The sequence below is a fragment of the Microchirus variegatus genome (genome assembly GCF_963457635.1).
Source record: "Microchirus variegatus genome assembly, chromosome: 1".
NCBI classification, from domain to species: Eukaryota; Metazoa; Chordata; class Actinopteri; order Pleuronectiformes; family Soleidae; genus Microchirus; species Microchirus variegatus.
This window is the reverse complement of record NC_139802.1, coordinates 41,431,418-41,459,279: the sequence shown is the minus strand read 5'-3', so window position 1 is coordinate 41,459,279 and position 27,862 is coordinate 41,431,418. Positions and strand designations below refer to the sequence as shown.

The window sequence follows — 27,862 nt, the reverse complement described above, 5'->3', positions numbered from 1 at the left end:
ACATACAAAAAGTGGGGTGCTCAGAATTACGTTAAAACGAGAAACTATCACGTTATCTCGAGATAAGATGTTTTCTCGTTATAACGAGAAACTATCACGTTATTTCGAGAAACTATCACGTTATTTCGAGAAACTATCACGTTATTTTGAGATAAGGTGTTTTCTCGTTATAACAAGAAACTATCACGTTATTTCAAGAAACTATGACATTATTTTGAGATAAGGTGTTTTCTCGTTATTTAGAGAAACTGTCACGTTATTTCGAGATAAGGCGTTTTCCCTTTATAAAAACACACTATCATATTATTTCGAGAAACTATCACGTTATGGGGTGCTCAGAATTACGTTATAACGAGAAACTATCACGTTATCTCGAGATAAGATGTTTTCTCGTTATAACGAGAAACTATCACGTTATTTCGAGAAACTATCACGTTATTTCGAGAAACTATCAAGTTATTTTGAGATAAGGTGTTTTCTCGTAACAAGAAACTAACACGTTAACATGTTTTCTCATTATAACGAGAGCGATAGTGAAATGTGATAGTTTCTCATTATAACGAGAAAACAATCTTATCTCGAAATAACGTGATAGTTTCTCGTTATAACAAGAAAACAATCTTATCTCAAAATAACGTGATAGTTTCTCTTTTTTTGTATGTGTGGCAGCAATTCGCTTCCGTATGTCTTCACTTTTTGTCTAAACTTCTTCTCTATGCAACCTGTTGCAAATATGTTTGTAATCACTCCCAAAAACGTTCTTTCTCTTCATCTCTCTCATAGCTTTCTATTACTGCACATCCTCATACTCTCTTTCATTTCCCACCTTTGACCTTCCATACATTGACCTCTTTTTAAAGTGTGTGCTTTCACGTGTTTCATGTGTTGAACCTGCAACAGAACCTGCAGCACGTCCTGTGTGCAGTGGTTTTAACGTTATTCAGAGTACCAGACTTATATTCACCTCTACCTTTGTTAGTTTGCATACATTTGCACAAATATCCTGTGCTTTGAACAGAAACATCATGTTTAAAAAAAAAAAAAAAAAAAAAAAAAAAAAAGGAAAAAAGAAACAGCTGCGTTAAATAACGCCCTACACCAAACAGGTTGTTTACAACTTGTAAGAAACAGTCCTGAGATCAGTTAGACTTTTCATGATTGTTACGTTTTCAGAGACAGATTTCATTTATTCTTTCAACAATCGCATATTTTTCATTTTTCAAGACAAACAAATGTTTGTTTGTAAGATGAAATCTGATGTGGACAAGTATCATTGTTTTTGTTTTTACATCTTTTATGTGACACTGGTACTGCTTATGGATACTGATACTAATCAATGTTGATACTGATCAGTACTGATGATTAGCGATACTGTTATTAATCGATACTGATGATTATCGATACCGATGATTATCGATATTGATATTTATCGATACTGATACTTACCGATACCGATGCTTATGAGTACTGATACGATCAATACTAATGATTATAGATACTGATGATTATCGATACCAGTATTTATCGATACTGATACTTACCGATACTGATGTTTATCAATACTGAAGCTTTTTGATACTGATGCTTACCAAAACCGATACTTATCAATATGGATACTAATTGATACGGATGCTTATCGATACGGACACTTATCGATACTGATACTTATCAATATGGATACTAATTGATACTGATGCTTATCGATACGGATACTTGTCAAAACTGATACTAATCAATATTGATTCTTATTGAATACTGGTAATTATCAATACTGATACTTATTGACTGAATTCCAAATCTAGATTAGAATAAAAAAAAAATATGGATATCGGCACCAAATGTCCAGATACTTATAAATCGAGCGATCTGCCCCACCAACGTGTCGTGCAGTGATTTATTTAAGTGCCACAAAGGGGTTGCCTTCATCTTCATGATTATTCCAGTTATTCCAGGACAAGGTTTTATCTGTGTTTACATTCTTTGTGCTAAGCTGAGCTAGCTGACCTCGCTGTAGTGTAATTATTTACTGTTAGAGACAGACTTTTTAATTTTAAACTGTGTCGAATCATCCGAGAACAACGGAGTTCAGTTTACAGACCGTTTCTTACAAGTTTGTTTTTTCGCCTGTCCTCTAGTGTACATATACAGTACATATTATAAATACAGCAGAACATCACTATATGACCCCGTCTGACTCTGCTCCCCCCTCACGTACACGTACGTTACCATTAAACACAGAACACACCCACTCAGTACAAGAAGAATTGGATTATAATAATAATAATTATAATAATAACACTATAAGGTAACTTTACTAACCCTAACCCCTTTCCCTTCCCCTCTGGTTGCGGAACCGGCCCCCATCATGTGGCCCAGCCCTCTGATAGCCTCATCCGTTTGACTGACGGGCTGTGGTGCTCGTCCTGACCGGACAGAGGTCGGAGGAGGAAGTCGTCACTGCCGTGATAATCCTCGCGCTCCTCGTTACCTTCATACGAGCTCCCGCAGCTGGAGCCGCTGTCGCCGGGCGAGCGGCCCGGGTCGCTGGGCCCGCGGCTGGAGAATCCAGCGACCGTGCCGACCATGCCCATGCCGCGGTCTGTGGGCGGAGAGGCGGGCTCAGATTTGATGTGCAGGTTCTGGTGAGCGGAGACGAGGTTCAGGTTGGAGTTCTGACACAAGTTCCTGTGAGACCAGAGAGAGAGAGAGACAGAGAGAGAGTTTTATTTATCTAAGACCATAGCCACACCACAGCAGCTCAATCACCCTGACAAAGCAGCCCTGTTCAGAACGCTCGGTTTAGTAGTATCTCTTTAGGTCCACCTTAAAAAGAAGTCAAACGAAACTTAAGGGACAGGAAATTACATCAGCCACAGAGGCTACCGGGAGCTAACAGCAGTTAGCATTTGGAAAAGTGATCATTTGCAGGCTCCAACAACTGAATCATCTGTCCATCGTCTAGTGCTTGAGGAATGCAGGGCTGCTGGTGCCAATCCCAGCTCACCTAGGTCGAAAAGGCGGGTGACATCCAATTCACCTAATCCCCAAATCTGCATGTTTTCGGACTGTGGGAGAAAGCTGGAGAACCCGGAGAAAACCCACGCACACACGGGGAGAACATGCAAACTCCATGCAGAAAGGCCTTTGTTCCATGCGGGGGAACCCGGGTCTTCTTGCTCTTTCCAGGACCAGTTCCCTCAAAATCAAGGACTGAAGTCCTGACTCAGCTTCGTCCACGGCGTCCCACTTTTATTCATGTGCGGTACGCTCTGTAAGTGGACAAGTGATTGTCCTCGGGATCTTGGACAAAGTCTGTCTTTGTAAATTTGTCTTTGGTGAGACGGAGATGTTGGAATTTTTAATTTCCATCGTCATTTTCTCTCTCTTTCGTAACTTTACTCGCTCATTGTTCTGCACAGAATCTCACGTCAACAGCAGATAGAGACAGTGGACAGTGTTCACAACACCGCTAGCACCATTTGAAAATAATCCTTAGTTGCAGCTCTATTTCAAAGACATTTGTATCTGGTTTTATATCTTTCTGTATGTATCATATTGTGTCATCTCTATTATTTTTAATTTTTTTTAATTTCAGGTGCTCACCCCATGTGTCCAAGTGCTGGATGCTGCAAATTCTGGATCTGCTGATGCTGCCAGTTTGTCACAGATCCCAGACCAGAACCTCCAAAGCCCGACAGAGAGGACAGGTCGGTTCCCAGCGAGAACTCTGAGTAACGCAAAGAGAAAATGTGTCTCAGTTCTCTCCTCTTTAAGGTTATTAGAGTTTATCAAAACGAATGAAATCACAAAAAAAACTAAAATTTAAAATAAAGTAAATAAAAATATAAAAACCATGACTAACTGAAACTATGTTTACAACACTAACTAAAACTAAAAGTGTGGTTAGTACATAACATTAGTTACGTAGTGAACAAATACTGCATATTACAATAAACTCCAACTAATAAAAACTAAACTAAAACGAGAAAACCCTCTCTAAAAAGTCAAAGTAGTGAAAAATGCTAAACTATTATGGCCTCCTCTCTCGCCGTAGTTTCACCTGTGCCATAGGAGGAGGTGAGTGTTGATGGATACCCGCCCATCCCTGGTCCAGGTAGAGTCTGAGCAGCAATGGAGATGGCAGGAGTCGACAGCGTCTGAGCCGTTTGAGAGTGATTGATTCTCTGATTCTGCAAAAAAAACAACAGATTTCAACATTTCAATACACTTCAGGATAAATGGTACCGACTGTAGTTGTTGTGACCAGCTTAAAAAATGCAAAACAAAACTTAAGGGACAGGAAATGACATCAGCCACAGAGGCTACTGGGAGCTAGCATTTGGAAATTGATCATTTGCAGGCTCTAGCAGGCACATTGCCGTCATATATAACATGTATCCACTGGACAGATAAATCCTCTGAGGCTGGAAGTTTGTGTAGAACTCTGTGCTGCACTGTGGAGCCAAGAATAGAACTTTTGGGACTTCCGGTTTGCGGATACCGTTGCAATACTAATTCCAGGAATTTAGCGCATTGTGACGTCCCAGTGAGCGCGGAAGTCAACATCGCGTGTTTTATCTCCTGTACTTAGACTGAGGAGGACCACAAAAACACGAGTGAGTCATCTTTTTTCACACGTTGCCGACCATTAGGGCCTCAGAGTCACAAATATAAGGATTTAAATGATTAAAAAGTCGATTTTGCATAATATGTCCCCTTTAAACTAAATCCATGATATCCCAGTACACTTCACAACAGTCATATTCAGAGCTGTATGTTCTTACCAAGATGAGGTCAAAGTCCTCACACTTAGCAGCAGCAGCAGCAATGAAGCACAAACTACAGTTATTCAATGCAGTATTGAGAAACTGAAAATTATGAGAAGGAAACGAACGCAGATGAAACCACTTACAACACTTGGCATGTTGTTGCTCTTGTTGGACGGGGGCATCAGGGCTCGGAGGTCAGGCTTGCGGCTCATGTTCATTTGGGGAGGAGGTGGACTCTTCTCGTGCATGTTTTTGGAGACTCCTCCTTGAGACAGCAGCCCCGGGGAGGTGCAGTGGTTACTGTAGCTGCCATTTCCTGGTGATAATAAAAAGGAAAGCAAACGTTCACTTTTTGATCGAATGAGAGTCGAGCTGCGTATATCTCAAGCTCGTCCAAGGGACACAGAGGGTGTCGGTGCCTCACAACCACACTTCAAAACATCTAGAGAATCCATTCTTACCCACAGTGGAGACCACAGTGCTGGGCAGCTCTGAACCCATCAGTACTACACACACACACACAAACACACACACACAGTGTCAGTCATCAGGAGGGTTTGGACGACACGCTTTGGACGATGATGTCATATGACACTTACCAACATTTCCAGTACTTGAGGGCCTTTGTGGGGACATGCTGTTCCTCTGCAGGGACGGGAGAGCGTGGGACATGGGCAGCAGGTTGTGGTTACCGAGACTGCCCCCTATGCCCGTGTGGGAGTACAGCAGTCCACTGGCATTATTGCCTGGGATGGTCACTCCCATGTCGTAGTTTGAAGGAGGCAGACCCTGCTGGGAATATGACAGATGACACATAACTTAGTGTTCGTTCATTGTGTGAACTGCTGTTGTTTCTCTTCTCTCTATGACGTTGTCAAAAGGTTTCTGCACTTACACAGTTTCTCTGTCTGTTGATCATCAGGTCAATGTCCTCGTTGATTTTGCGGTATTTGTCCTCAGACTCTGGGCTCTGGCCAGCAGAGTCGTCGGCCTCGATGTCGGGGCTGTCGCAGCCGTTTAAGCCCTTCTTACGCAGCGTCTGTTTTTCGAGGAGGGAGACACGTGAACACACAAAGATATTTTTAATGGGGTTACGCCAGCCGCCTTTTCTCACAAATTCCATCAAGAGTGAAATATGAATCCGTGTTCTTGACACACTCTGATCTGAGTGTCGTCATCATTTTGTCCAACGTAAACAAAGCTTTCTGTTCTATTGCAATTTTATTATTATCTACGTCTTTAAATATTGTCTTGCTATACCAAGTGAAATGTCATGGTATGGGATCAAAATACTGTTGTGAGGTTGTCGAAATAGTGCAGTTCATATTTTGACCACACGATGGCGCCACATGAACATATATTCCACCCTGGTGTACTTCTCGCCTTCGTTTGAGCCACATCAACAGTGAACAGTGACCACACAGAAACCAGTGATGTTTCTATGATGATTTATGAAAAACACGTCATCCTTTCATGCGTGTGTGCATGTTTTGTGTGTTTGTCAGTTTAGACAACGTAAAGTCTACTTATTGCCTCCTCTAAGACAGGTGTCAGGTGATCCTGATGGTCCCTAATGATGCAGAAGCTCATTTGTGAGGAACTGATTAAGTTCAGGACTAAGACTTTAATCGTAGTTATGGTTAAAGTGATAGTGATCGGGCTTTGTTGAGGCTGGAAGTCAATGCAGTGTTTTAAGAAGAATAGCTGTGGTCTATGTGTGTGTGTGTGTGTGTGTGTGTGTGTGTGTGTGTGTGGTTTGGCTCTCAGTGACCTGCTTCAGCACTTCACAGCCCATTAGTCCAGTCTGTCACTGGACACTGGGTGACTGCAGCAAACACACACACACACACACACATACATACAGACTCAGCGCTTGGCCCATTGCAGCTATCCCACTCATCCCAGTCATGTCCACCTGTTACACTTTAGCGAGCTGGGGGAGGAGGGAGGAGAAGGGTGAGGCAGCAGCTACCACCAATGCTAGTGTGGCTACTGGAGGGATGGCCATAGAAGGCTATTTTTTACTCCGTCTCCTTCTCGTCACTCCCAAACCCTCCCTCACAATCTGTCAAATCTGGCTCGTCCACTGAAACTTAAAAGTGATTCCGCTAGCCTACTTTCCCCTCTTCAAACACACACACACACACACTGTCGGCAGTCATTACTGCACACCCACTCCTTCCTTTTTTTAAATAAAAACAGAAGAGCTGGACCAAAACAAAGTCAGGAACTGTGGTGGAGGAGGAGCATTTATTTCAGTACAGTAAAAGCAGCAGTCCCACACTGTAAAGAAAAATACTCCTAAATGTGAAAGCAGCCAGCCAGACACAATGAGAAACAGATTTTAGCCAACTAATAAAAATCTAAACCTGCTTAAAGCCCTTGTCACATGGAAACTTTGTCAACTCTCCCACACCAAAGTCCATCGAGAAAATCTGAGGTTTTAGCTCAAGGGACAAAGGAGGCTGCTGGTCTTCTGCTGCCTCATGTGGTCAGTTTGAGTCACAGCTCCTGTGTGCTGTGATGTAAAATCAGTAACTTTTGACGCAGGTGGTTTAAACAACTTCCTGGAGGGCGGGGAAATGAAGATACCATAACATCAGCCCTCCCTTCATCCTTCCACCACATCCATCTAAACTTCCACTGTTTTGGTTCTTTGCCTTTCTTTTCAGTTACTTCCATGGCTCTTGCCCTTTTACATGGGTGGTCTACACCTACCTACACACCTTCTCCACCACGTTCTACACCGCCTTCTCCAAACCTTCTACACCACTTTCTCCACACCTTCTACACCACCTTCTCCAAACCTTCTACACCACTTTCTCCAAACCTTCTCCACCACTTTCTACAAAACTTCTACAAACCTTTTCCACCACTTTCTACACCACCTTCTACTAACCTTCTACAAACCTTCTACACCACTTTCTACAAACATTCTACACCACTTACTACAAACCTTCTACACCATGTTCTACACCACCTTCTACAAACCTTCTACACCATGTTCTACACCACCTTCTACAAACCTTCTCCACCACTTTCTACAATCCTTTTCCATTACTTTCTAAATCACCTTCTACAAACCTTCTCCAACACGTTCTACACGACCTTCTACAAACCTTCTCCACCACGTTCTACACTACCTTCTACAACGTTCTCCACCACTTTCTACACCTCCTTCTACAAACCTTCTCCACCACCTTCTTCAAACCTTCTCCAACGCGTTCTACAAACCTTCTCCAACACGTTCTACACTACCTTCTACAATCTTCTCCACCACTTTCTACACTACCTTCTACAAACCTTCTCCACCACCTTCTACAAAACTTCTCCACCACCTTCTACAAAACTTCTCCACCACCTTCTCCAAACCTTATCCACCACCTTCTACAAACCTTCTCCACCACCTTCTACAAACCTTCTCCACCACCTTCTACAAACCTTATCCACCACCTTCTACAAAGCTTCTACACCACCTTCTCTACCACTTTCTACACCACCTACACAACAGTATGTATATTTTTGTGCGTGTGAGTGTATCAGTGTGTGTATTCATGTGGAAACTGTTGTCATAACTGACTCTGACTTTTTGTTGTTGTTCTGCTGCTTGTCAATTATTCGGACACTTCAGGACCAGTAAGTCAAAGAGTTTGAGTTTTGTGAAGATTACAAAAGACAGTTAACCTTGTTTTAAATAAGTTGTGCAGTGCAAACTTTCAGCTGACTCTGGTGTGGTGTGGAATGGTCCACCCCGCTCTGGCTTGTGTTTCCAGTGCAGGGCGTGTAAATAATGTGACGTCATAGCAGCAAGATACAGTGTGACCTGCCAACAGATTCCACAAAGAAGAATGCTACAAAGTAAACAAAGGTTAACAACAGAGGACAGCCAGCATTTCATTGTCTTTCTTCTTGGGCTTATGGCTGTTTATCACATGAAGAAGACGATCTTTGTTTGAGAGAAGGACAATACGGGAACTCAAGTGTGTCCCGGTCCCTCCTTCAGGACCTGGACCAGTGCTTGGTACCCCAACAGGGTACCTTGCACATATAAACACCGAAAGCTGAAAATTGAGATACAAGATAAGATCAAAACTAGTAATGAGCTATTGACTGAATTAACTAATGGAAACTGGTGCACCGAATATGGATGTTAAAACCAGGTCTGAACAGGACCTAAGTGAACTGGTCCTGAAGGGGAAAAGGAAGACGAGGAGCTGAGGACTCTGCTTCCTTTAGGTTACTCAGCCTTAACTTACTTCTCTTCATATTCTTTATTTCCCTCCTGTGGCTCTCTTTCACACACACACACACACACACACACACACACACACACACACACACACACACACACACACACACACACACACACACACACACACACACACACACACACACACACACACACACACACACACACACACACACTCAGTGTAACCACAGACGCACACACTCGCAGCCCGTCATGGCTATTCTTAGCTGCGTTCTGGGTTATTTTTAGACCACTACTGGTTTCCAGCCATTTAGCAGGGAGGGATCACGCTAACACAAAGGAACTGGACTTGGTCTGCGAGCACATGCAAGCGCTAGTGTGCGTTTCAGTGTGTACTCATGGCATGTGTGCACTCTTTACTTTATTGGAAAAATCTCATCTGTTTCTAATCTGAAAAAAAGACAGAGCCGCACACACACACACAGACGCATGCACACGCACACACAGACAACAGACCAAAACAAAGTAAGGTTGCGAGAGAAAAAGTGAAGAATGCTGAACTCCTCCTGATTTAAAAATAGCAGCAAGGTTCCCAGGCTAAATGAACACAATACACACAACACGCACGGAAAAAACAGGCACATGCCAACCCGCCACACGAGGAAAAGAACAAAAAACAAAGAGGCCTCTCTTCTGCTGAATTCCTGTCCGGCAGATACTGTGTTTCACTGGCTCACAGCCTTTACATAGCTGCAGTCAGTGTGTGGAGCTGCTGTCATCCACAGTGACACCAGACATGTAGCTTAGCATGAAGCACGGGCCAATGACTTTATTTTACTTTAGTAAACTCAATGAACTTTACTTTGGTAAACTCTATGAAGGTTACTTTAGTAAACTATGAACTGTACCTTCTGTTAAGTCTATGAATTTTACTTTAGTAAACTATTAATTATACTTTAGTAAAGTCTATGAACTTCACTTTAGTAAACTTTTAACTTTACTTTAGTAAAGTCTATGAACTATACTTTAGCAAACTCTATGACTTTTACTTTTTTAAACTCTATGACCTTTACTTTTGTAAACTCTATGAACTTTACATTTGTAAACTATGAACTATACTTTAGCAAACTATGAACTTTACTTCAGTAAACTTTGAACTTTACTTTAGTAAACTCTATGAACTTTACTTAGTAAACTCTATGAACTTTACCTAGTAAACTATGAACTTTACTTTAGTAAACTCTATGAACTTTACTTTAGTAAAGTCTATGCACTTTACTTTAGCAAACTCTATGAACTTTACTTTAGCAAACTCTATGAACTTTACTTTTGTAAACTCAATGAACTTTACATTTGTAAACTCTATGAACTTTACTTGAGTAGTCTATGAACTTTACTTGGGTAAAGTCTATGAACTCTACTTTACTAAACTATGAACTTTACTTTAGTAAACTATGAACTTTACTTAGTAAACTATGAACTTTACTTAGTAAACTATGAACTTTACTTAAGTAAAGTCTATAAACTCTACTTTAGTAAACAATGAACTTTACTTTAGTAAACTATGAACTTTACTTAGTAAACTATGAACTATACCTTAGTAAAGTCTATGAACTTTACTTAGTAAACTATGAACTTTACTTTAGTAAACTCTATGAACTTTACTTTAGTAAAGTCTATGCACTTTACTTTAGCAAACTCTATGAACTTTACTTTAGCAAACTCTATGAACTTTACTTTTGTAAACTCAATGAACTTTACATTTGTAAACTCTATGAACTTTACTTGAGTAGTCTATGAACTTTACTTGGGTAAAGTCTATGAACTCTACTTTACTAAACTATGAACTTTACTTTAGTAAACTATGAACTTTACTTAGTAAACTATGAACTTTACTTAGTAAACTATGAACTTTACTTAAGTAAAGTCTATAAACTCTACTTTAGTAAACAATGAACTTTACTTTAGTAAACTATGAACTTTACTTAGTAAACTATGAACTATACCTTAGTAAAGTCTATGAACTTTACTTTAGTAAACTATGAACTCTACTTTAGTAAACTATGAACTCTACTTTAGTAAAGTCTATGGCCTTTGCTTTGGTAAAGTCTATGAATCTTTTATCACACGATCGTCATTCGGGTCTGGGTTTTTTTTTATAATAATATAAAAGTGCAGTAAATAAAAGAGGATCAGGATCACACAGGAAAAGCAAACTTGAATCAGAGGGAATGCTGTTTTAACTCGGGTTAAAGTGGATGTAGAGCAATAAATAATCTGGTTGGTTCAGAATGTGTGGACACAGAGTGCAGAGATGAAGAAGAAGCTGCTTGGCCAGATTACAGTAATGAGGTAAACAAGATTGTAGTAGATTAGAGAGAATTAAAGAGCATGTAAACCGAGTTCTGTCGAGGCTGGCCAAGAGGCCATGTGATGGGCCTCGTGGAGGAAACACACACACACACACACACACACACACAAAGCCTAAAGAAGTAACCTTAACAACAAGCAGTTAACCTTAACCATACCCGCAATTAAAATCTTAGCCCTAAACTTAATCAGTTACTCAGAAATGACGTTCTGCCAACTAATCGACACTCTAACTTATAACAATGGTCACATTGACTCTGATGCCACTCAACCTGAAATGGAACTCCACCTTGTATTCACATTACTCGCATGACTTTGGTCATTGGATCGTTGGTGTTTCCCCTGAGTGAGTAAACACATTAGTTGTTATTATACTGCATAAAGTACAGTATCCCAATCCAATCTTCAAATAATTTGGTGTGTCTCACCTTACGTGGTATGAAATTCTCATAACTTCCTGTGATCTGTGACCAACAGATCAATGTGGATCAGAATACCTGTACGCAATCGGACAGCTACTCAACGATCAGATCTGTAATCTGACAAACGCAGAGCGACGGACAACTAACGAGCGGTGCTTTCTGCGAGCGACGGTTATCCAGTAATGGCGGCAAACGACGGAGCTCAGTGGAGCGAGTCGCTTAAAATGGAAGCAACAGCTGAATCAAAAGACAGCTGATCAGCTCCTCACAGCTTTTTTAATGAGTCCAGGAGACTCTGCTGCAGGGATGTCTGTCTGCTCTCTGACCTTTGGACAGCTTAACTTTGACCTTTGGTGACATGGTGTTGTGTCCACATTATGTGTCCATCTTTCTCCTAATGCCATTACACAAGTTAAATCTGGAGTGGGCTAGGGTTAGGGTTATATGCCGTCTTTCAAATGTTCCATAAATGTGACAATCTTGACCGTTTTCACTATAAATCAATTTGTCGACTTGCTATTTATAGCTCTGCTGTCAATTGTACAACAAAGGCGGTCACTGTCAACATTATACCGTATGAAATCATTTAATAGGTCATGGTTGCCTCTGAGTGCCAGTGATTGTTCCCTGTTCACTGCAAACAGGTTCTACAACCAGTACAATTGTGCTAGACTCTTAATGGTGATGGCTAACTAACATTTTTAAAGGCATTGTTCAGACTTTTTGAAGTGCACTTGTATGAGGAGCTGCTCACAGACAGTATGGCTGCAACCAGGGACACAGGTTATTTTATTAATTCAGTGTTTGAAATCCTTTGTTGGCACTCAGCTAAATGCCACAAACAAAGGAAATAAGCATGTTATAATGTTGAAATGTGTTGGAATATGTTGGTGTGATGTCAGAAAACAACTCACGATTTATGAAAGCAGCTAGCTAACTAGCTCGCTCCACCGGTGGAATTGTCAACATGTGACGTAGGTTAGCACGTTTGTTACGTTCACTACGCTAATTTGCATATAGTGGTGTCCCAATTCCATAGGGAAGCCTAAACTTGTATTGAGCAGCCACAAGAAATTGAGATGAGGTTAAAACAATCGAGAGAGCTTTTAGATAAGATTGTCGATGCCATGAGTGTCCACGGGCATCCGTGTGTGTGCGTTATTACTCACATCCACAATGTCAGAGTTGGTCCTGCTCTCGTGAGGCTCGTTGTATTCGGTGTACTTGAGCAGAACCTTGTCCATGTCGGTGCTGGCATACTGAAACAACTTGTTGGTGCTGTTGAAGATGATGAGGGCGATTTCACAGTCGCACAACACGCTCAGCTCGTACGCTTTCTTCATCAGGCCAAACTTCCGCTTGGTGAACGTGACCTTGAAAGAAAAACATAACACAAACACTGTTTTTTTAATGGAATATGTACATAGGTGTACAGAGGTATTGTATGTATTTCCAGTGTTCTAATGGTACATTGTGTTTGCTAATCGCATTAGAAGGCTATTGGATAATTAGAAAACCCTTGAAAACCATTGTGCAATGATGTTAGCACAGCTGAAAACAGCTTTGCTGGTTCTTTGACGAAGGGAAAATTATTATTTTGAATAAATATCATTATTTCTAACCTTATCAATGTCTTGACTATATTTTCTATTCATTTTGCAACTCCTTTGATGAATAAAAGTGTGACCTTTCATGGAAAACACCAAAAAAATCGTATAGGTGACCCTTAACAGAGAAAAATCTCAATATTCTTCTGTGGTTTAAATGCGCACGCACGCACTGAGGCATGGGTTTACCATGTAACGTCCACAGTAGGTCTGTGACGGGGTCAGTGCTGCTGTGCTATGGGGGTCAGGAAGCATGTGTGCCTGCATTTCCTGCCATAACAGGAAGAGAGGAACCACTGCCCCAGATACAGAAATATAGTCTTCTTTCTCAGGTGTTGTGTATGTGTGTGTTTCAGTGAGCTGTTAGGTCTCGGTCTATGTTGAATGCATGCTCACATATAAACCCCACCCCCACCCCAGAGTCAAACACAGCTTGTGAGGATCATATGACCCGATATCACCAGTTTGAGGAACTATAGTGCGTCTGTGATGGAGGAGGAGACGGTGAATGACAATGACACACTGCTGTTAAAGTGATACAAGATTCTGCTCATGACGGTCATTCTAAGTCAAAAGCCTCCTGACTCTCATCATCTGCACATGTACATAACGTTGTTTTACACAATGACGAGTGACAAGACGCCTCCCTATGTTTTCACAGTTCAATGTACACTAGTCATCAACTCATGAAACAGCAGTTAGCATTTGGAAAAGTGATCATTTGCAGGCTCTAGCAGGCACATTGCCGTCATGTATAACATGTATCCACTGGACAGATAAATCCTCTGAGGCTGGAAGTTTGTGTAGAACTCTGTGCTGCACTGTGGAGCCAAGAATAGAACTTTTCACGCACTTTGCGGACTTCCAGTTTTCGGATACCGTTGACCTCGCCTGCACTCTCGCGTGTTGATCGTGATTTAAGAGTCTGTCTTTAAACGCTGATATCGTTGGTATGTTATGGCGTAGCTCATTTTAGGTCTTTCTAAAGAGAAAAGCCCAAATATCCATCCATCCATTATCTACCGCTTTATCCTCCACCAGAGGGTCGCGGGGGGTGCTGTGCCTATCTCAGCTGAAAAGCCCAAATATATTTTACAAAAAAACCAAAGCCACGAAATGAACAATTATGTAACACACAGTGGCCCATGTTCCGTTTCCTCACAGGCTGAATAAAGACTCGATTATCACGAGGGACTATCAGGCCACAAATACACTTCTCTGTTCATGAAGTATTGTCAGCTCCATCCTCAGTAATCCGACATGCACACACCAGCAGCTTTTTGTGATTGAAGAATCCACATGTGGAAGTTTTTAGCCTCAGAACTGTGTGTGGATTAAGTCTGGGATCATTTTAGAACTAAACTGGAACAGCTGTTCAAGAGAGTTTAGTCCCGGTCAAACGGGATCCTTTTATGAAGCTACTATTGTAGTCTTCATTTTCCTGCGTAGTTTTGTCTGCTGTGATGACAAAACTCTTTCTCTCTGGCCTGCACTAAGTAACGTCATTTTGTCCACGCTAACTCGAAGACATCATGCCACCAAAAAAGACAAATCAGCAGTTTTTGGCAGTGTCTTCACCGGTCTTATAAATAAACTAGAAAAGACCTCCGCCAAGGCAGCTCAGTGCCTACAAAATACACCCTGCCATCACACAACGTGTACGGATCACGCTCAAATTTAAAGCACTTGTTCCTGGTCCCACTACGGACATTTCCTGAAAATTTCATCCAAATTCGTTGGTGACTTTTCGAGTTATGTTGCTAACTATCAGACAAACAAACGAACAAACATATACCTCCTTGGGTACCTTGCTCAAGGGTACTCCAGCCCTTTTTTTTAACCTGGTGGGGACTCAAACCACCAACTCTCCAGTTACAAGCCAAGTTCCCTTTCCCTCTTAACCAAACGTTCGCCCTCGATATTATTGACGAGAGCCAGTGCTGGAATAATTGCGCAGCATGATTTGATTAGCTTGTGCTTTTCCAAGCTGCAGCAAATTCAAACCAACAGATCCAAGATTCAATGAGCAGCCATTTTGTTTATACTACATATGAGCTTAGAATGACAGCAGTGCTAAGCTGACACATTAAATCCAAGGCGTTGCGCTCAAAGTGGACATGTTTGACTTCGAAAGATTGTTGGTGGGACATTAAAGGTCTAATATACAATATATAAGCACCATTTAAAGGGTTAAGGACACTTCAAAACAGCCAGTAATCAATGAAGTCAAATGCGAAATATCGGCCCCCAATAATGGGCCAGTCCAAATATTGGTCAACCCCAGCTTTATATTGTCAAAATTATGAGTTAATGTTAATGTGAACGTCTGAATACTTACATGTCTGTTTCGCTCATCCATAATCCGTGCTATCTGAATCTTTTTTCTCCCCATCTTTGTTATCCTTTTTGCCGTTTGTCCTCTTTTTCACAAACGTCTCCTCCTTCTCTCGACTTCCAGGTCGTCACAGATCCTCACTTTGAATCCAAAACTGCTGGCTGGCTTCTGCAAAAACAACACCACCACAAATGATAATCATTAGGGTTGAAATAAGTCATTAGAAAAAGGCATCGTTCTCCAGTCATACACACACATGGAGTGAGTAGAGGAAGATGACAAACCAGTTGAACGTCGTAATAGCACTTAAAGAGGTGGCGGTTAAACGTCGGACCATTTCCAGGCCAATAAAAACAACAAAAGACATAAAAACAAAACATGTATGAACACTGCATCTAATTACCAGAGAGGGGTCGCGTGTGGTTAGTGTTGCATGCTGAGCTGCAGAGTTCAACCACCATGCACGCACAGACAGGCAGCATATTATTGTCTGTTTGCATACACACCCATTCACTGCTGCTCTACCCCGTGACACACCCACTGGGCCAGCTTCCTCAGAGGATTCAAAGGTTTTTATTGTCAGGTGCAAAAAAAGGGAATAAAATACTTTACAAAATCAAACTTGTGTTTGTATAGTAAATTGTATTGCCTCTTAAATGTGGTTCTCCCAGGTACAAGGAAAGGACGATCAGTGAGTTCCCATCATTCCCATCGGTCAGAGATTCAGAGCGCTGCAAACAGTGGCCGCAGGCTAACGTTGCAGGCTAATGCTATCAACTGTCAACCAACCAGAGTTTGAAGAAGACAGTGAAGACGTGGAAAAGCTGGAACCAGGGGGTCTACCGTCCGTTTACTGTCCGAAGAGTGACGCTAATAATACTCACGCAGTAAACGATGCGATATAGCCGTCAACTGTAAAGCAGCAAAGTTATTAAAGAAATGTTTGACAGACGATTACGAACGAGCTTGCGCTTACGTTTAGGGCGGGGATCAAAATCCTGAGCCGTCTGGCGACACATCCGTGCCAGAGTTTTCTCTGCTCCTCATTTTAATTATCGCTCCTTTGATAGTCAATATTGGACGTTCCAGCCATGTTTTTGAGCCTTAAATGAAGTAGTTTAGTGTAGAATATTTTCCCAGGCCGACAATCGACTCTTAAAATGTCGTGTCATTCCCATCCCTACCACATAGTTACAGTCATGTAAGGTTCTTCGGCTTGTCCTCATAGGAGAACCCTTTTTGGCACCAGGTAGAACATTTTATAAATGTTCCACCTGGAACCCTTTTAGAGGGTTCCCCCAAGAACCCTTTTGGAGGGTTCCACCAAGAACTCTTTTATAACCCTTTTCAGGGTTTCTCTGGATCAAAATGGTTCTTACTGGAAACATTAGTGTTACCAAGAACCCTTGAAAAACCCTTTCTTTGGGAAAGGGTTTTTTCAGAAGCAAATGGTTCCAGGTAGAACCTCAGCCCTTGTAGAAGGACCCTTTTGGAACCTTTATTTCTAAGAGTCTACTTACTAAACTGCACAATAAAAAGATGATGCAAGGTAAGACCATCATTCTGCTGTCCAAGTTTTCCCTTAGCAACAATTGACTGGAAGTTAAATGGGAAGTTGTAAGGGACTCTCCGTGCATATAGTGAATCATTTTTTGAATATATTTAATAAAAAGTATAAAATAAAAATCATGAAAACATACGTTCCAGTTCTATAACACATGACTCGGCTGCTAACAGGCTGCTAACTCCTGTACAGACTCGCTGCCTTCAACACTTCCTGCACATGCCAAACCTCAGGCTATACGAGAAAGACAAATAAACTTAAGGTGGAATTAAGTCTCCGTGGGCTGTGTGTGAGTGAGAGTGTACAGTTGATAGTGAGATATTTCTTGGCTTGAGGTGGGAACTTGTCTGTAATACTCTGAAGGACATGTACATGGACTACCAGTGCAAGGTGTGCATACATGTGTGTGTGTGCCACGTGACCCACGTCTCACTCTTAAAGTGGAGCTTAAGAGATTGGGTCACTGAGTTAACTGGATGCTCGCACACGCAGAGACAGATGTATCCCAACGCAAAAGACAGATTTTCTTGGCAGCCTTCTGCCGTCATTGCAGCAGGGCGGAGAGAGAAAAGGCGTGCTCACTTTCAGGAGGTGCCAGCCCTCGGGCACATGGGATGACATGAAGAATGAAACGGGGATTTGACGTCACAAGATGACGAAGGTATGCTCTGTGAACAAAAGATAGATTCTGACTGTGGTTCTCACTTCATGCCTGGATGGAATTTGGTTTTATCTAGCTCATCTCTTAGATACTCTGCCAGGGCGGCCCTTTGCCACCATTTCTGTTCAAAAGAGTTATGAACAGAATTTCAGCTAGCTATGGTGTGGATGATGTGGTCCTCTTAGCTTCAGCTCTTGCTGGGGAGGTTCGCAACCGAGTGTGAAGCACCTCCAAGTTTGAGGCCATGGTTCCGTGCTGAAAAAGGGTTGATTGCCCACTCTGGGTTGGGGAATGGGCCCGTCTCAAGTGGAGCAGTTTGGGTATCTCAGGGACTCGTGGGATGGAGTGGGAGATCAACAGGCGGATTGCGGATCAGCATCTGCAATGATGCGGACGTTCAACCGGCAGGCAGTCAAAATTAGTTACTAGTTAGTTGGGGCTAGTTACTCTGCCAGGACTGCCCTTTGCCAGCCTTTCTGTTCAAAAGAGTTATGAACAGAATTTCAGCTAGCTATGGGGTGGATGATGTGGTCCTCTTAGCTTCATCAAAGTACGACTTTCAGCTCTTGCTGGGGGTTCGCAAACAGAGTGTGAAGCACCTCCAAGTTTGAAGCCATGGTTCGGTGCTGGAACCAGGGTTGATTGCCCACTCTGGGTGCTCAAGTGGAGCAGTTTGGGTATCTCGAGGACTCGTGGGGGGAAGGGTGGAGCGGGAGATCGACAGCCGGATCGGGGATCAGCATCTGCAATGATGCGGACGTACAATCGGCCTGTTGTGGTGAAGGTGATTTTCGTTTTACGTGTCGATCTACGTTCCAACCCTCACCTACAGTCATGAGCTTTGGGTAGTGACCGAAATTCAGGCGAATACAGGCGGTCAAAAATGAGTTTCCTTTGCTTGGTAGCTGGGCTCAGCCTTAGAGATGAGGGTGAGGAGCTTGGACATCCGAGAGGGGCTCATCTGAGGTGGTTTGGGCATCTGTTACGATGACTCGTATCGGACTGGGGCTATACCTCGACTGGCTTGGGCACACCTTGGGATCGCCGCACCCATCGCAATCAAATTCTGTTTTTGCCACAACAACCCGCTCTGATTAACTGAAGGAGACGAGCAGGTGACAAACAATCCCTCGCTTTCTTGGGTTAGGGTTAGGGTCTGATCCAGATTATGGACTAGATTCTATTTCATACAGCTCCACAGTGTTTCCTCAGTCTAAAGCTAAATAAAGCATCAGTTCAGAATTGTGCCTCAACATTTTCATGGAGTGTTACACCGACCTCACTTGAAGAAAACAGCACAAGCACCAATGTGGTTTAAATTTAGAGAGCTCATAGATGACGCACACTGGAGTAGAGGGAGTTTTAGGCCAAACTGAGACGTAAGCGATGAGGGAAACGTTGCGCTTTACAAATCAGCTCGAGCGTTTGTGCGTGCTGGAACAGAAGATGTGATTTCAGGCAATTTGATCTTTTCTTGGATGACAGCAAACCTGCACCCTACACAGACGCACACTCGCAAAACCTTCCTACTATTTATAGCCTCAGTGTAAATCAGAAGGACTCCAAAAATAAAGGAATGAACTTTTTACCTCAAACAACAATACAACTGGTTTCTGGTTCACAGACAGAAAGAGAAACAGTTAAGCAGAGGAGAAGATGGATATCAGCCATCTGTCACTGTCCTCAGCTGCTCTGTCTCTGCCAATTATTTTCCAACAAGCCGAGCTTCAGAGACTGTACGAAGTAGTGTGTGTGTGTGTGTGTGTGTGTGTGTGTGTGTGTGTGTGTGTGTGTGTGTGTGTGTGTGTGTGTGTGTGTTCCTGTAAGTGGTGAGAGAAGCACTCAGATACTTTGAACACACAAGTAAAAGTACCAAGAACATCATACAAGTAATCAGGAATAAGTACTGTAAGGGATAATCCACTTTGTCCAGTGTGCAGTGACACAGTACTGAAATAACCTGGTAAAACAGGTAAAAACCTGATAAAAATCTATGCAGGTGTTTGTGGCTTTATTTACCTCCACCAGGAGGTATATGTTTTCGCCGGACTTTGTCTGTTTGTTTGTCTGTCAGTTAGCAACGTAACTCGACAGATTTGGATGACATTTTCAGGAAATGTCCGCAATGGGACCAGGAATATGCGATAAAATTTTGGCTGTGATCCGCAGACTCTATCACTATTTTTATCGCTATTTTGTGGGGGGGGGGGGGCTGAGCTGCCTTCCTTGACGGAGGTCTGCGCTCTCCGAGTGCTTTTCTAGTTTCACTGTGCATTTCTGGCCAGGGCAGTGAAGTTTGCTGAGGAGTCTACTGCTGCCTCGTGTGTTTAGTTTGCGTTACTGAAGTAAATCTGGATGACAGAAAGTCAAAAAGTCATTTTGTCAATAAAGACATCCAAGTTAAATAAAAGTAGAAAAGCACTCAGAGAGCACAGACCTCCGCCAAGGCAGCTCAGCCCCCCCACTGACACCCCCACGGATCACGCCCAAAATTGAATCACTATTTCCTGGTCACATTGCGGACATTTCCTGAAAATTTCCTCCAAATCCGTCCGTGAATTTTAGAGATATGTTGCTAACAGTCAATAAATGCTAACGTTCATAACTACATTCAGTTATTTATAATAGATAAATAGCATTTTGATAATAATACGATCGACTTAAATAGGCTTAAAATAGGGATAAATCAGGTTTTCTGACACAGTCAATGCTGACGCACTTAATGGACCATTCACACATTCATGTTCCTGAGCTGCTCGTCTACTGCTGATTGGTTTGCCATATTTGTGTTGCTTTGTTCAATCAGGAAGAAGGACTTTTGACGCAGGGTGTTTACAAAGCTACACACAACTTCTATTTCCAGTCATGAAAGGCTGACTAACCGGCAGATGAGGGTGAGTCCATTTCTCGTCACACTTGCAGTGCACATGTCGAAATAAGCATTTAAAATCACGTCATCATATCAGGTGCATTTAACAGTAATACTATTATTAAGAACTGTACTCTCTCTCTGGCTATAACTTACCATACATTTAGAAACACAGACGTCATCATTCCTACACGAAACACCTGGAAATGCAGAATTCACCTTGGGCTAAATGAATGAGTGATCTGAATTTTCAAACACCTGTGCACTGCTGTACTATACAGCTACAGTTAAGTAAGTGTTGGGATTTGTGAGTCAAGTGTGTGAGTATCTGATCGACTTTAAACGAAAACACTGGCTGGACGACTGCTCTGAGTTCCCTGTAAGGACTTGTATGCAGACACCAGTAACCTGATCTATTACATGCAGATTGGTCCGGGACACCCCTCTATAAACAGGGAATGAGTCACTGTGTGGCTCAAACAGACACACGCTCAGCATACTGTGTGTGAGTGACTGATGTCACAATGACTTAAAAGTTACAGTAAAAATGTGGTCACTACCTTTCAGCGTTTAAATGATCTGAGCGAGAGAGAATGACACTTCTGCACTAACTGTTTACAACCTTTGCAAATCCAGGGCCATCGTGGGAGGTTTGGACCAATCACAGAGCAGTTCAGAGACATGGACTGTCACTACGTCCCCGTGTTACAAGAGGATGGGCAAAGCAGGAAATCGCCTGGAGCCCCAAGCAGAGAGGAGGCCCCTGATGATGGCTGAGAACAATTAAAGGGGACATAAAGTATTATGCCCTATTTCTCCAAGTTAACCTAGTTCCCTGGTGTCCTAATGAACATGTCTGTGACATGCTTTGGTCAAAATACCATAAGGATGTAGCACCACAGCAGTTCAATCACCCTGCCAAAACAGCCCTGTTCAGAACGCTCTGTTTAGTAGTATCTCTTTAAGTCCACCTTAAAAAAAAGCAAAAACGAAACTTAAGGGACAGGAAGTTACATCAGCCACAGAGGCTACTGGGAGCTAACAGCAGCTAGCATTTGGAAAAGTGATCAATTGCAGGCTCTAGCAGGCACATTGCCGTCATATATATACTGTATAACATGTATCCACTGGACAGATAAATCCTCTGAGGCTGGAAGTTTGTGTAGGACTCTGTGCTGCACTGTGGAGCCAAGAATAGAAATTTTCGCGGACGTACGGTGTTTCGGATACTGTTTTGAGGATTCATTTGACCAAAAACATGTCTCACATGCGCTAACTGAGGCAAGAAGACGCAGCAACTTCAGTCATCTCTGCAGCTCCCAGGTGTTTTTCATGAGTTTTAGATGTTGCTTGTAAGCAGCTAAAAGGTTTGTTTTTACAGAGTTTATAGACCACTCAAAGCTGCTTTACAGCTTTTGCCTTTCCTTTTTTCTAGCACTCATCCTTCTTACTCATTCAGACGCTGCCAGAACAGAGCAGTGAACAACGCAGTGGACAGAGAACAGAGCCGTCAATTTCACTCTGCAGTTGCGTGGTTATTATAAGTTCTTACTGAAATTTAGTTCAGGCTGAATACGCGTATTGTTATACCCCTCATATGTATGTATATATATATATAGTGATGAGCGCGTTAACGGCGTCAACCTTAACGCACGTTAACGCACGATGCATTTCCATGATGACTGGCCGGAAAAAAATGCGCGTAAACTTTAAAAACAGAGGTGCACACACACAGTACGCTGGTTATTTGTAGTGCTGCTCTTTTTACGTTTAATAAACAGACCGCTAACCGACGCTAAAAGGCGCTAATGCAGCTAACGGAGCTAAATGGTAAACGGTGCCTGGACTCCAGTGTCGCGGTACGTAAACATGACATCACGCGCGTCTTTTTCCGGTCAGTCGCCATGGAAACGCGTTGTGCGTTAACTTAGTGTCCAGCACTAATATACACATATACACACCGTCAGTATCCTGACACTATGCATGTTATTTTAAAATATATACTAGTGCTGTGCAATAGGTTAACGCATACCGGAAAAAGACGCGCATGACGTCATGTTTCTGGAGTCCAGGCACCGTTTACCAGTTAGCTCAGTTAGCCGCATTAGCTCCTTTTAGCGGCCGGTTAGCGCACCTACAGTCAAACTGGAGCGGTCCGTTTATTAAAGGAAAAGAAGCAGCGCTACAAATAACTAGCATACCTGTGTACTGCGTATGTGTGCCTCTGTTTTTTAAAATTTAGCGTTACTTTAGAGACTAATTTTAACAATCCGGAGTCACGTAAACATGACGTCACGCGCGTCTTTTTCCGGTCAGTCGTCATGGAAACGCCGTTGACGCGTTAACATTTGACAGCACTAATATATATATATAAACACATACATCTTCATTTTGTAAATGTGTTGTTTGGGGACCCATACAATTCTGCCGTGACCTTCTATGGGTCCCGACCCAGTGTTTGGGAAACAATAGTCTAAACTATCAGTAATAACGTAGCATAAAGGACTAGTCACGTCTAATATAAGGGTCTAAATGACCACACACACACACCGTGAAACGCCTCTGGAAGATGGTCAAGCGGTTCCAGTCCCCCCCTCAGACACACATAAACAAACACAGTCAGCTCTTACCAGGTGGTGTGAAAAAGAAGCGCCCCTTCGCTCCTTCATGTGGCACTAAAGTTGTCTCTGAGGCGGGGGGGGCGGCGGTCAGAAAACCGAGCAAACGAGCCGGAGATTCCGCAAAAACACACGAAACTACAACCGAACTGAAGACAAAAGACAGCGACGCGACTGTGGAAGTAAACTTGAACGGAAGACGGTGTCCGCCGGTGAAACGAGAGGAAGAAACTCGCGGAGTGTCCCGGGGTTCCGTCCTGCTGTTTGTCTGTCAAGTGTCATGTGTGTGTCTGTGTGTGTCAGTGTGTGTCTGTGTGTGTCAGAGAACACTCACCTGTGGTCAGTCCCGCACGTCCTCCTCTCGTCTCCGTCCAGCGGGTCCACTTCAGTCCACTTCAGTTCACTTCAGTCCATCAACGACTCTCCCAAGTCCTGGACCACGCGCGCGCCAGCACCTGTGAGTCAGGAGGCGGCAACAACATCACGTGCACACGCACACAAGCGCGCGCGCGCACATATACACACAAACACACGCACACACACACACAGGGAGAAGAAAACTCGTTTATAAACAGAGGACAGGAAAAAAAAGTGTTTGTGACTAAATGTGAAGTAAGACGAAGGAGGACGAAATGTGTAAAAAAGTATCGTTAGTAAGTTTTCAACAGGTTTACGGTCAAGCTTCACGTTTACGACTCTGCTGCCCCTCAGTGGAAAGAATTAGAAGTTCACTTGCGCTCATCTGTTTCTTCATGATCATACAGATTATGTAGTAGATTATACAGATTATATAGTAGATTGAATAGATTATATAGTAGATTAAATAGATCATATAGATTTAGCAGATAATATAGTATATTTAATAGATTATATAGTAGATTACATAGATTATATAGTAGATTACATAGATCATACAGATCATATAGTAGATTAAATAGATCATATAGTAGATTCAATAGATTATATAGGAGATTAAATAGATTATATAGTAGATTAAATAGATCATATAGTAGTTTTAATAGGTTATAATATAATCTATTTAATCTACTATATAATCATTATATAGTAGATCATATAGTGGATTAAATAGACAATTAAGTAGATTAAATATATTATATAGTAGATTAAATAGATTATATTGTAGATCATATAGTAGACTAATTAGATCATATAGTAGATTTAATAGATTATATTGTAGATTATATAGTGGATTAAATAGATCACATACTAGATTAAATAGATTATATAGTAAATTGAATAGATTATATAGTGGATTAAATAGATTTTACTGTGAATATATAAAATGATGCCACAGCAGTTTTTCACGACATTGTTTCGTGAAATATCAAATGTAACTAAAATTATTAAAAGATATGTTTTTCTTATTACTATTATTAATGTAATGCAAAGGTATTGTGAGGAACAAAACAGTTAGGTCTGAAAATATTTCCCACCATGATAAATGTTTATTAGAGCTGAACAATGAATCATTTCTACTGAAAATAATCATTTTAAACTGCAAAATTAGATGATGAGGACAATGAAGGACGAGTCTGGGACAACCAGCCCTGCGGTGGTTGGACTAAGAAAGACAATGGCAAAATTTGAAAGTGGTTTGGACCGTGTTGGACCAAAGAGGCAATAGATAAACCCATTTGTATCACAACATGAATCATTTCAACATTACAGGTTAACAGCTGAGGATGTAGTTTAGACTTTAAGATTATCCTTTTTGAACTCATAACAAGGAAGTTTACCACTTTGCCACCTCATCCTAAAGAGGATATGATTTTTGCAGCTGCAAATAAAGATTGATTGATGTGTCTGTGAGCATTATAACTTTTAAACAGTTTTGGAAAACCAATAAATAAAACGTGCTGAGTCGCGCTGTGCCGTTACTGTGCGGTGGAAAAGCACCACATGTGTGCCAAGACCACATGAACTTTTGTTTTGGGCCGGTATATGTGCTTCTAAAAGCCATGACCTGCTACGTTCATCTTCTAAAACAATATTGTCAATGTCTCAAATCACACAGCTGACATTTTCCCTCTGGAATTGAGCGGAAGAGTCCTGTTTCTACCACCAGAGCCAGGAGAGCACATGTGAGCACACAGCCTGGTGGCATGCTGCGCTCAGGTTTCAGCTCTGCGTGGTAAACATATGTAATCGGGTTACGTGCTTCTCCACAAAACACTATATGATAATATCTTTATTTTATTATGCAGATGTGGAGATTGAAAATGTCTTTATTAGCCTCCAGGTGATGTTTTAGGTAATAACGATATCTTTATCTCTAAGTCATAGTGAACAGACACATATTTCAGTCTCACTGAGCTGTTAGCACCTGTTTTGTTAGCACCTGTTAGCATCTGCTTCTCATATAGGACAACTTTGTCATCATCGTGATCATTATTATGACTAACGATGAATCAGATCTGCTTCAGAAAACCCTTTAAAGTCTCTACATCAGGGGTTCTCAAAGTTTTGATACCTGAGGGCCAATTTAGGAACCCAAAATTTGGACTGAGGGCCACCAAAGTAAAAAAAAAAAACATAAAGAAATCCCATTTGTAATCATTTTAATGACCAGATTACAGTTCTACAGTTTATTGGTCTGTATCCAGTAATGTCCAATAAACATTTAACAAGCTTAGTAGCTCCTGGATTAAAACTATCAACTGTAATTCATTGCGGGGCCGCCAGAAATGTTTCTGCGGGCCTCCATTGGCCCACGGGCCGCACTTTGAGAACCAATGCTCTACATGAACATGATATTGTTCTTCATTCAACTTCGACTAATCTGTATAAACCAGCACAGATGGCTCCTGTTCATTGGTCTATACACTCTTAGAAATAAAAGTGCTAAGTAGAACCATATAAGGTTCTTCGGCTTGTCCTCATACGAGAACCCTTTTGGAGGGTTCCACCAAGAACCCTTTTAAAACCCTTTATTCAGGAAAGGGGTTTTAAAGGGTTCTCTGGATCAAAATGGACCATTAAATGTTATCAAGAACCCTTGAAAGGGGTTTTTTCAGAAGCAAATGGTTCCAGGTAGAACCACCTTGCGGAAGGACCATTTTGGAACCCTTATTTCTAAGAGTGTATAACAGGTGTTAAGAGTGAATACTGACAGCAGTAAGTCAGTGCTTGACTAACTGCCATCATCCCTGAACTATCACTTTAAAAGGACCAAATAATCTCACGTTTATCACGAAAAATCACAGTTCTAGTAATCCAGTGTTTCTCATGCTCCTCTGACCACAAACAGCTGAGCATTTGGAACAACTGGTGAACATGGAGAGAACATGGTTCACTGATCTTCCCTCAGGAGGAGGTGAAGACCAAACAGAGTTTCAGATATAAACAATACAGAATTAAGAGATACTAGATGTCAATAAATACATAAATGTATATCATGAACGTACGAATACAATAATATCAATCAAGTTGAGATTAAAAAATGATGATGCCAACGTCACATCCACTCACCAGTATGTGCTCCTGCTTCGGTCTTCACCTGGAAGGTTCCCCCAACAGCTCCAGCTGTGGCTCGGCTCAGTCAGTCCCTTGTATCAAACAAGAAAAAGCTGGGAAAATATATTTTAAAAAAGACAAGAAATGCTGTTAAGCCAGACCAGCTGGCTTAGAAAAAAAGGGGGGGACCCAAAACTGGGCTGTGTTTGGATCTGAGTTCTTTCTGCACTGAGCAGAGGTAGTTTTACAGTGATCAGACCCTGGGGCTCAAGCCCCGCCCCCTTCCCTCCCATCAACACACACACACACACACACGCACTTATCTCATAGACATAACACATGCCCTTTATCTTAACTTTATTCATCACAAATAAACCTAACCTCAGTCTAACCCTAAACTAAACCCAACCTTAAACCAGGTCTTAACTAAGCCTCCAGAATCACAATTTTGACCAATGTGACACACCTGGATGTAGGCGGGGTCTCACCTGGACATAGGCGGAGTCACACCCGGATGTAGGCACGGTCACACCTGGATTATAGGTGGGGTCACACCCTGGACGAAGGCGGGGTCACACCTGGATGTAGGCGGGGGTTACACCTGGACATAGATGGGGTGACACCCTGGACGAAGGCCGGTCACACCTGGACATAGATGGGGTCACACCTGGACGTAGATGGGATCACACCCTGGACGAAGGCGGGGTCACACCTGGACGTAGATGGGGTCACACCTGGATTATAGGTGGGGTCACACCCTGGGGTCACAACAGGACATAGATGGGGTCACACCTTGTACGAAGGCGGGGTCACACCTGGACAAAGATGGGGTGACACCCTGGACGAAGGCAGGGTCACACCTGGATGTAGACGGGGTCACACCTGGACGTAGACGGGGTCACACCTGGACATAGATGGGGTCACACCTGGACATAGATGGGGTCACACCTGGACGTAGATGGG

At 42.2% G+C, this 27,862-nt stretch overlaps 1 protein-coding gene across 4 annotated transcripts; it reads right to left on the bottom strand.

The window, feature by feature from the left end:
* Positions 1–1,465: 1,465 nt before the first annotated feature.
* Positions 1,466–27,116, bottom strand: LOC310928208 (myocyte-specific enhancer factor 2C-like). Of its 4 annotated transcripts, none has more exons than XM_083890705.1 (11): positions 26,915–27,116; positions 23,760–23,880; positions 15,717–15,881; positions 12,941–13,144; positions 5,665–5,808; positions 5,369–5,561; positions 5,231–5,275; positions 4,913–5,085; positions 4,061–4,190; positions 3,604–3,727; positions 1,466–2,685 (listed from the first exon to the last, which is right to left on the bottom strand). In XM_083890705.1, the coding sequence occupies exons 3-11, from the start codon at positions 15,768–15,770 to the stop codon at positions 2,364–2,366; spliced, it is 1,389 nt and encodes a 462-aa protein (XP_083746831.1). In that variant the 5' UTR covers positions 15,771–15,881; positions 23,760–23,880; positions 26,915–27,116; the 3' UTR covers positions 1,466–2,363. The 4 variants fall into 4 exon arrangements, with proteins under 4 accessions (XP_083746831.1, XP_083746833.1, XP_083746834.1 ...); XM_083890707.1 differs by having other exon boundaries at positions 5,369–5,558; XM_083890708.1 differs by lacking the exon at positions 5,231–5,275.
* Between the last annotated feature and the right edge of the window lie 746 nt (positions 27,117–27,862).

Bases quoted from the DNA above. Each gene is read 5' to 3' on its own strand.
- LOC310928208 (XM_083890705.1), bottom strand. From the start codon at position 15,770: ATGGGGAGAAAAAAGATTCAGATAGCACGGATTATGGATGAGCGAAAC. The intron at 13,145-15,716 runs GTAAGTATTCAG...TTTTCTTTCAAG, and splicing joins TGGATGAGCGAAACAGACAT to GTCACGTTCACCAAGCGGAA. The intron at 5,086-5,230 runs GTAAGAATGGAT...TATTATCACCAG, and splicing joins CACTGTGGTCTCCACTGTGG to GAAATGGCAGCTACAGTAAC.